The 10,479-nt window shown below is 39.1% G+C and overlaps 1 protein-coding gene across 1 annotated transcript; it reads right to left on the bottom strand.

The window, feature by feature from the left end:
• Window positions 1-206: 206 nt before the first annotated feature.
• LOC135475198 (coactosin-like protein) lies at window positions 207-10,236 on the bottom strand. The gene is made up of 4 exons (XM_064755004.1): window positions 10,109-10,236; window positions 9,772-9,854; window positions 4,186-4,343; window positions 207-2,679 (listed from the first exon to the last, which is right to left on the bottom strand). The coding sequence occupies exons 1-4, from the start codon at window positions 10,183-10,185 to the stop codon at window positions 2,572-2,574; spliced, it is 426 nt and encodes a 141-aa protein (XP_064611074.1). The 5' UTR covers window positions 10,186-10,236; the 3' UTR covers window positions 207-2,571.
• Window positions 10,237-10,479: the final 243 nt, after the last annotated feature.

The raw sequence follows: 10,479 nt of genomic DNA, 5'->3' as shown, positions 1-10,479 counted from the left end.
GTCATGTTGATCAATAGTGAGGAATATTTTGCGCCCTTTCGAGGTCTAGAAAACGGTGTTGACCGATTATTGTCACTAAAACCCACAAGGAGTGAAAGCAGGCCGAGAATCTCCCATTTCCATGTCCAAGACTGAGTTTAAACGGTTGGAATTCAAATACCAACATACTTGCAAATGAAATTTTCCAAACACGAATCAGTGAAGTTGCATTTGTAAGCATTTATTCGAGAAAATTCCTTTATAATGAACATATCACAAATATCAATAATATTTGCGCTCGTACAAATTTCCGTAAAGTAAAAATTCCGTAAGTAAAAATGTGTGTTCAGTTAGAACGCTATACATGCGTCCGGAGTTAATAACTTAATATGTCAGCACGATAACAAACTGAAAAGTGGTCAACGATACGGCGTTTGGAATGGATTTTCTCCAATGAAATACATTGTTAGATGCAAGTTACGCGCATGCAACATGGAAGCGGTGAAGAGGGTTTGAAGCTAATTGAACTAATTAGAGACATTACTCCACTATAAAGATGACTATTAATATCCAATATCTTTAATTAGGTAAAGAGTTTATCAATTACACTGTGACATCCAATGAAGGAAAATATATTTACAGACAAGTTTTGAACTAGCTAAGAGATCGGTTGGCCATGTTCCCACCTTAGCTTCCACATCTGCTCCTCTCCAGCATGCATTCCTGAAAGCTAAGGTGGGAAGAATGAAACAGATCTCAGATCTAGATTAAATCAGTCCGTTTTATGAAGGCATATCCACAGTTCACTGTGAAACGTATATACGGTATATTAGTGTGCTCTGACGATGAACAGAATAATCGTACTTCTCATTCATTCTCATTTATACAATTGTATTTTCGACAAATATCAACAGCAACTGGTCAGGAATATATCCTACTTAATCGATTTTACACTATAATCACAGAACGATAAAACGCTGGACAATATATACAATTGTTAAAGCCCCTTTGCGCACTACCACCTGGTTGTTGTTAAACCCAAGCAACACGTATAGATCATGGAGGTAGGCCTACACCTGCAAAGAACTGGCAAAATAAGATAACCTTAGACGTTAGTCCCATAGTCTGGGGTCTTGGGGCAACATCCCATTCATGTTGGTTGGTCTCAAGTATATCAGATTTAATTCTGGTATGACATTTAGTCTAACTTTGGTACCTTTGAATTAGGACAAAACTGTTGTAAATGCCTCAAGCCTGATCACAGTAAAATACACTGTTCAGCAACAGATTTTCACAATGCTGATGGTACACCAAAGAGCATCGGTACCAGATGCTAATGTTCAGGAAAAGATTGTTGATTTATCACTTGTATATGCCTATCTCGGGTACATTAAAGTTTGATAAAGTTTCATCAATTTTGACAAATAAACCTAACGTGAAACAATATACCTGCGAAAGAAAGGAATGCAATGGTTAATACCAACGTATATACTTGTACCATCTTTGGTTTTATTAATTTGAGAACACATTACATGCATAATGTAATCTCTTTGGATTTTCATGTTGAAACATATTACAGGACATTCAAATTACAAGTCAGTCACCCTCCGAGACATCTTCGATAAGTTACTCAAGTCACATCATCTTGTAAACAAGACTGAGGTATATACACACATGCACACGTTTACAAAAGTGGAGCTCAGTTCTGTGTACATGCATGTTTAACTCGCTCTGATGTATAGGGAGATAGGCAAAATGTCAGGTATTATATGTGTAGACTGAAAATAACACGTCTATAATGTCTATGTACGCTCAATGAAGAAATGACAGCATATTGTCCGCGTTTGTTAAATAAGTTCGACGGTGAAACGGGTTTTAAATGGTAGTCTACTGAAGACAATCCCACAAAATGTGGAACAGATTGCAGTTGTGATTCACCTCACACGATTGGCTGTCAATGACGGTAAAGTACCTGCTATTATATCGGCATCGTGGTGTGTGCAGCTGTCTGCTACAGACATTGAACTCATTTACATACACTCATTGTCTTGTCAGTATATACTAGAAGTATTATTACAGGAAACGTATTTGCTTCCCCTAATGCCGGCAGCAGGAAGCCGTCAGCGCTGTCCATTATGACAATGTTTGACACATGACGTTACAGCTAAATATGGCAGAACGAACACACGCACGTATATGAAAAGCAAAACAGTTTATCCTTTAGACGCTCATACAGTAGAAACCGCGGGAACATTGTTCTATAGGCCAACATATCTAATTTGACTACATAAACATACATATCTGATTTTTAACTGTCGGTGATAATGGTACGACACAAACGACTCCCAGCTGAGACAGTAGTTTATACGACAAAAAGAAAAAGGGGCTTTCTTCTTATAGTAGAGATTTAGGCTAATACAGCAGCTTCGCACTACCCTTGTGTATCTGATCAGAATGCGTCACTAAAGAGTCGATGAGTGGATCCTGTACGTATAGGTGGAGTCTAGCGCGGCTATAGGATGAGGTGGGCTGATTGAGAAGTTAGATAACGCTTAGGTATATGCTAATTTATGTAACTAGTGTGAACAGGGCTTAAGCCCCCGTGCCATAGTTCGCTCCGCCTGCCTTCACTAGTAACTCTCGAATGCCTTCCTCGTTTAAGTCTTCTGAATCCTCTACCAAAATCTCCTTTGCGTAACTCTGCAATAAAGAACACCATAAAAAAATTTAACATGTAGTTGCAAATTTTATGAAATGACTGTGTGTTATTTTTCGAATACAATCAATGCGACGTGGCAATGAGATCTCCAGAGCAAGGTCGTACTGTCACTGTCATAGCCAAGTTTTGTTGGCCGAGTTGAAAGCCAGGAGCGGAGATGCATCGCAAGTATCATGACGTCACAAATGAGGATAGCAGACGACAGATGTTACCATTACAGGAAGATAGCCATATTAAGTCAATGCTCGGGCCATAACACAGCCTACACACTCAGTTAAGAAAAATATTAACTGCACGAGTGTTTTCGCATTGTATGGGTATACCGGTCTTAAATCTAGTCCCTATATTGACCCTCTGTGCACTCCGCCTCGGGACCATAGGTCTATATGGTTACAATATAGCCTTAGATCATTACCGATGCTGCAGTAGTTCTATGAAAATACCTTGTCAGTAACTTTTAGTATAAAATATTCAATTGATATTTCAGACGTAGGCGGATGGGTCTTTGGGTATCTTGGCAAACACGCATGGGTACTTACGCGACGATTCGTGTGGACTTTTATTTATTTGTTTACTGAAAGGAGATTTACGCTGTACATCAGAGTATTTCACTGTCTATGGGAGTAGAGCATGTCCAAGGCATGTCCAGTAGATGAGGAGAAAACTGCCATCTTTAGTCAGGTAACTGACCATAAAACCCTCTGACTTACAAATCTAACAGACATCTGTATACCAGCCGTCAACTCATATGGACGTTCCAAATCAACAGTAGCAGGGAGAATTCCCACGACAACTGTCAACAGGAACCGCCAAAGGACTAAGAAAGTAGATACAGTAGGCCTATACGAAATTAAGACGGATTCATGTGAAGACAAGCAGTCAGAAGTTTTCAATGATGTTGGAAAGGAATATTCTTGGCGAATGAATAAAATCAGTATCCAAATCGTGTACCATGCTATTTTATAGGTCTTTGATTGCAAGTGTTCATGCAATCTAATTCCACTCGTATTCGAACCAGAGTGAAGCCGAACATAACAGCTACCGCCATACTCACTGATCTACAGCCGATAATTTATTTAATTCATCAGAGAGCAAAGGATCAGCAACCGTTGGATTCGAACTCTAATCAGCGGCCATCAGCGGGCACACTAATTAAAACAATAATTATACTCGGGCTATGCTTATTCTTCCACCCTATATAAACCTACAGGGAACCAATTTTATTTACAGTTTTAGAAAACTTTACCACGGCCTAAAATATCAGTCAAATATATAAATAAACAAATCATCGCACGAACAATTTTCAAACACCTTCACAAATCCACCATGAACTGAAACCTCAATAAATTCAATACAGTAGTGAAATATATTCCCATATATGTTATTTTGCTGATTACTTTCATAAGGAAATATCACAGGTAACCATATATTACAATGCAGTTCATACATCTACATTCTAGCGTAGGAACAGTGTGTATAGCACTTACATGGATGACTTCCTTGACAAAGGCTTTATTGGTGCTCATTTTGGCCTTCTTCAGCGGTGAGACGTTCTGTCCTATCCACGTGATCAACGCGAATTTAGCTCTTCTGCTCAGTTCATCTCCTGTGAAGATGCGTACATATCCAAACCCCAACATGTCATCTGAAAAGGAGAGAGGCATTAAATATACCTGTAAATTGCACATATAAATTATACATGTATGCCGCTGCTATATTAGTTTATTACTCTTGATGATGGCATCATGAAATATAGAAATATTGAGTTGGTCCGATCATATTTTCATGCGTTTGGCGTATATACCTAATTACTTCACTGAAATTACAGTTAATACCTGTAATACTTAACTAATACTTAACTGTAATTCTTAGGGCCTAATATCAAAATCATTACAACCTAACAAATTAGCAGGTAAATATAATTAATATTTCCGAGAAAAAGACCTGTATTTTGTTGGGAATGCACGATATAATTCAGTGTGAAGTATATATGTCAGACGTATGCAAAATCATAATCAAATTTGACATGTGTTTTTTTTCCTCGTCAGTAGGCCCCTACATAGAGGATATTGCACAGTGAAAGTTGAATACCATAAATATTGTTCGAGTGAGAGGTGGAAGTGATAACCCACGAGACTCCAAGCTTCGAGTGGGTTATCATTTTATACCTTTCACGAGAACAATATTTATGGTGACCTATTTATTATTTATATCCTGACATTTTCTCTACATGTGTATACATTCGTATCAGTTTATCTGTTGCATCCGTGAAAAAAATAAGCAATGCGCCATCTTCGTTCTATTTCCGATTCTATTCATACGCGCTGAAATTTCGTTCACGTCCGCGCTCACAAAATCATTTTACAGTTTTAAACGCTGCCTGTAAGTAATTATACATTTTACAAAGGTGCTTAATGCTAATGCAATATAGGTATTTACGTAAATTAAGCACATGAAGAATTTCTACCTCTCTTTTTGGCGAACGATATATTGCGCGGAAGTGCACGGCCTTGTGAATCAAGGTCTCCAGGAGTGTAATTGAAAATGTAATAACAAAAGTGATATCTAAGTGAAGATATCATTTTTATCAGTGAAGGAAATACTGGGAGTTCACTGATGCATAAATAATAAAGAAACATATCTGGTGAAATGTACTGTAAAGAACTACACTTTTCGTTATGTCTGCCATGCACGATGTCACTTATCGGAAAACAAGTACACATGCAATACGATGCCTCACACATCACAATGTAGGCCTACACATTCAGACAAGGACAAACATTCATTTGTTTATTTGGCCGGATTTTAAGTGGTGTCCCAGATTATTATTGTTATTATATTACGACAGGAAGATTTATGGGTGATTAAAAATGTGCAAATTTAGCCATGGCCCTTCCCAAAGATCCCAACAAATATAGCAACTGGAGATGCCTATGGATTTGAGCACGCAATCTCATTGTTCAAGAGGCTTGGTCCGCATCGCGAGCCGCACCTCACAGACGACCTGCATACTTATACCTGCCAACCATTCAGTAGCAAAAGTCATCATCAGAAAGTGTGCAACCGAATCAGATTAACTTTTCTAGGTGTAGTTCAGTTGTATTACAGAGAAGCAGTAGCCCACCAAGATGGTGTAAACCTGTAGGCCAACTGGTAACAAAATCTAATCACTTATTAAATATTTTATTTATTTGTTGGAATGGGGCTTTACGTCGTACTGAAGAATATTTCACTTATCAGTTATTAAATAAGGTCTCACAAGAAAGGTTGAAGCCATACATGATGAAGTTCACTCAAGCATACATATAGTTTAGGAGATGGAAACAAACAAACAAACAAACATGGAAACAAACTTGGAAACAAACATTCAGTATCTATCGGGTGGGCATTATAAAATGGGCCGTACACACAATATCTCGGAAACCATCTTACGTCAGGTTCTAAAAATTTACACACTCAAAAGCCATTATGTTCTTAGTATACAGACCAAATTTCAATTCCATCCTTTACGATTTCTGTTCTTGGGACCAAAATCAAAACAGTCAAAAACGCATGTTCCGGACGTTTCAAAATGATGTTCTACCTTGTTTTACTTGAAAAGGTGATCAATTTCTTGTCCGCCGCAGAGAAAACCATCTTGATTCAGCAAAACTTGTGCCTATCTGGCAGAAGGGTTTCTCTGATACAAGAGCCAGACAATTTTTCCAGACAATACTGGATTGACGCGTGTCACACAGGTGCAACGCGCTCAGTACTCATGACACCTGACAAGTGATGCGATGTGGGTCACCGGAACGTGTGTTTTATATGTTTTCATTTTGACCCTGTGTACGGACTACTCAAGATATGACCTTGAAAATTGGTCAGTATATTAACAAAATCATGCCATTTGAATGTCTAAAGTTTGAAAGGGTTTGAACAAAGGATAATGGAGCAATGCAGCATCAAAGTACGGCCCATTTTTATGCCCACCCGATATAGCTAACCAACTGACAAGAACATTAAAAAACAAACTGAGATATATACCAAAAATCTAATCAGTTATTATACTGTTCTCACAAATTAATTTATTGAATGACTGACATATATTGGTTTTGAACTTCATGGCTCAATAATATTTCTACTTCTCAATGACGGCGGTATACTTGTGTTGGCTCTCATTGGGAATCTTGAAATGAAGGGATCAAAAGAGGGGATCATAATGAGGATCCAAAGTCAGTAAAAAGTTTTATTAAACCTGATTAAATCCTGTCAATTAAGTACATGTATACATAGTTCAGGAGACATCTATCAAACAAGCTGTTCCAAACCGGTTGTAATCAAGCCTAAGAAGTGAAAGGTTCTCAGAACAAAAGTTGAAACCAAATCTGATTGAATTCCGTTAAGCAGTTCTTAAGACACCTTGCAGGCAATTAAGCAGTAGCCAATCAGATTTGCTAAAACAGTCAAACAGTCCGGCACACTCGGGTGATAGGCACAAGAAGACGTACACCATTAAACGGACGCCAGAAGACAGACACCGGACACTGGACATCGGACAGATAGCACATAAAACATGATAAAGGAAATGAACCCGTCAATGAACGCTTTATGTTGATGGGAATCCACACAATTATATGTATTTCAGGCCCGTGTGACAGACCAGCAATTTGGCTGATTACCACAAACGATTTTCAGAACATCTGCAACACCTGATAGCAGTGTCCGTAATTCTAAGACACATATATACGAGTATTACTTTAGCTAGGCAAACATTCATAAATAAATAAATAAATAAATAAATGTCACTAACAATGAAACGTTTTGTCAGCTGAAATGTGTTTCCATTTCCAGTATACTCAATGATCGTCATTGACAGGAGCTGATTGTGCGCAGAGGTCTAAAGGAATAAATCCATAAAAATCAAAGACCATTGACGGCAAGAGATTCGATGAAAGTAAAATATACGTTGAAGCAAAGGTATTAAACATGACTGGCCAGAGGCAAAAAAATGCGCAGTCAATGAAGCTCAAATACAGCCAATCTCTCAATCCCCCTTCATGTCAGCCTATAACCTGTCGATATAACTACAGATCGACTTTCCTCACCTGGCTATGTCTATATAGGAAGCCTCAAGCCAGTTACAGGCACCAGCAAGTCTGTATGTATGAAGTAACAAGTCCGTATGTAGGAAGTAACAAGTCCATATATAGGATGCAACAAGTCAGCATAGGAAGTGGCAAGTCAGTACAGGAAGCGACAAGTCAGTACACGGAGCGACAATTCCATATAGGAAGCGACAAGTCACCTCATGAAGCGACAAGTCAGTATTAGAAGTGACAAGTCAGTACAGGAAGCGATAAGTCAGTCTAAGAAACCTCATGTCAGGATAGGAAGACAGTAAACTACAGGAACAGGCAAGTCCGTATATAGGAAGCGACAACTCAGTGTAGGAAGCGAAAAGTCAGTGTAGGAAGCGATAAGCCAGTATAGGTAGCGACAAGGCAGAATAGGAAGCGACCAGTTGGTATAGGAAGCGACCAGTTGGTATAGGAAGCGACCAGTTGGTATAGGAAGCGTTGGTATATGAGTCGACTAGTTGGTATAGGAAGCGACTAGATGGTATAGGAAGCGATAAGTCAGTATTAGAAGCGACAAGTCAGTAAGGAAGCGACAAGCCAGTATAGGAGGCCATAACTCAGTAAGAATCTATAATATAGACTATCCACTAGACCCTTGAACAATGAGCTCTCGATGGATAGGAGAGGCCTTAAGTCAAGAGGTTTGTTAGGTATACCTGGCGAAGGGCGGTGGTTTATTTTGTGCACACCGCTTTTCACCACCCATATAACCGCCGTCATATAAGTGAAAAATTCTTGAACACATCATTTTAATATCAATCAGATAAATACAAAACAAATACATGTAAATATTCAAGGCTTTGGTAGAGCCTAATAGGAAGCCAGTACACTGTCGACCACGTGCCTAAATCATAAAGTACACTATCGAAACTAAAGTGCCATTAGGACATAAATAAAGTTATCAATACGGATATTCAAGAGTTTACGGCAGTTGTTATCCGGCGTACCGGTACCTCTGAAGACCACGCGGAGTCGGTTGTAATGAGGACACCTAAGGGAAGAGTAGCCTGCATGTCGCAGACGCGGCCTGTTGTATGTGAACCGTGAAGTAACCCGCGTATATATACATATACTCAGTGCACACATACCCGTTTGCTTCCTGGATGGAACTATGCAGGTCAGCCATTGCAGTGTAACTCTCAACTGTTAACAGTACTTGATCTACATTTACCGCAGATCTGTGATCCTATGTAGATATCAATTGCAACTGGTGTATCTTTTATTTCACAATTCCCTTTGACAAAAGAACACTTTTTAGCAATCAGTAAGCTCTCTCTGAATGAAGGAGTGAAAAAAAAATAATGATGCACGGTAAATTTGTATTGTAACCGAATATTAATTGTCATACAAGCAATTTAAATAATGTACCTGTATAGTCAACCGGCCTTTGATCTTCTTGCTAATGTTCATTGTGATTACATGGTCCAGTGTACGCGTTTATACGCATGCGTCAACACATCAAGATTAATCCTCAACAATAACTGAATTAAGCTTGAATAAAATACCTGAATGAATATGTATGCAATTATATGAAAATAGGACTGACTACAGATCATAAGGTCATGTTACACGAACAATACCGCTATTTCCACGTTATAACATGAATCTTTCTTTCGCCATACAGTGAAAAGATTTAGCTACACGGCATGTAGCTTACACATGATAAATACTGGTCGAAAGGATAGATTTACAGGGTGATCAATGTGAATGTACAGCCCACATTGTACGCATATCCATACATAGGCCTATATGTATACGAACTCCCATATAATCACCTGACTTATACAGAATAGTGTACAGAGAGCTAACATTTCAGAGTAACGTTGTCTACCTGAGGTGCGTATGTCTGGTGGGTTCAACCGGTGCGGATGGCTAGTCCCCCCACTCCACTCCCATTTCTTTCCAACTTGCATGAACCACCTGCCTGTCAATACGATGACGTCATGCACTCACCTGTGAACTTCGCAAAAAACTCGTCATAACTTTCTCCGGTGGAATCCACGACAATTTGAGATCCCTCATTTTTCAGCACGACCCTGGCAACATTAAAAGGTTAGAATGTTTCGTGAGAATGCATGGGCTGTAATAGACAAACAGTATATATTTGATTTTGATTCAAGCCGTTAGCCGACAAGACGGGCCAGACAGGGGGAGTATCCGCCTATGATACGTGGAGTAGGCCCAAAGCCACACTCGATCTGCCGTACATACCGGTATAATACAATTATGCAACATATGGGATATCGTTGAAAGTAAATCATCCACACAGCACACGTTTCACATATCTCACCAGTTGGTCTCCGAGTCATCACTTCTTACGTCGTTGTAAGCTTCCCGTACAGACTCTTTGTCCAGTATCGCCGTCATTTTCCCTCAAGTAATCTTCCCCGATGATGAACGTGTGACAAGTGCCGTGAACTTTGTAACCTCTGACCCGTAACCTCCGTAAGCGTGATCAGTCCGGTCGAGTCAGCTGACTTGTGGGCGTATAGAAGAGGCTGTGATCATTTCTGAACTGGAAAGGCTTTTGTGATCCCACCCCATGTTAATTTTACACTGGCACTTCGAGATGATGTAGTTTACCTTTTAGATCAAACCGAAGTTGGATCAGGTATTTGTACAGGTTAAAAGTATATATATATATATATATATATATATATA

This window comes from Liolophura sinensis, chromosome 9 (assembly GCF_032854445.1).
Source record: "Liolophura sinensis isolate JHLJ2023 chromosome 9, CUHK_Ljap_v2, whole genome shotgun sequence".
NCBI classification, from domain to species: domain Eukaryota; kingdom Metazoa; phylum Mollusca; class Polyplacophora; order Chitonida; family Chitonidae; genus Liolophura; species Liolophura sinensis.
Note: the sequence above shows the minus strand (reverse complement) of the source record. Positions and strands in the feature narration are given on the sequence as shown.

Excerpts from the sequence above, each read along its gene's own strand:
- LOC135475198 (XM_064755004.1), bottom strand. The coding sequence starts at position 10,185 with ATGACGGCGATACTGGACAAAGAGTCTGTACGGGAAGCTTACAACGAC. Across the intron at positions 4,344-9,771 it reads GTTTTTTGCGAAGTTCACAG|ATGACATGTTGGGGTTTGGA; the intron begins GTGAGTGCATGA and ends TCTCCTTTTCAG. Across the intron at positions 2,680-4,185 it reads TTGTCAAGGAAGTCATCCAT|AGTTACGCAAAGGAGATTTT; the intron begins GTAAGTGCTATA and ends TCTTTATTGCAG.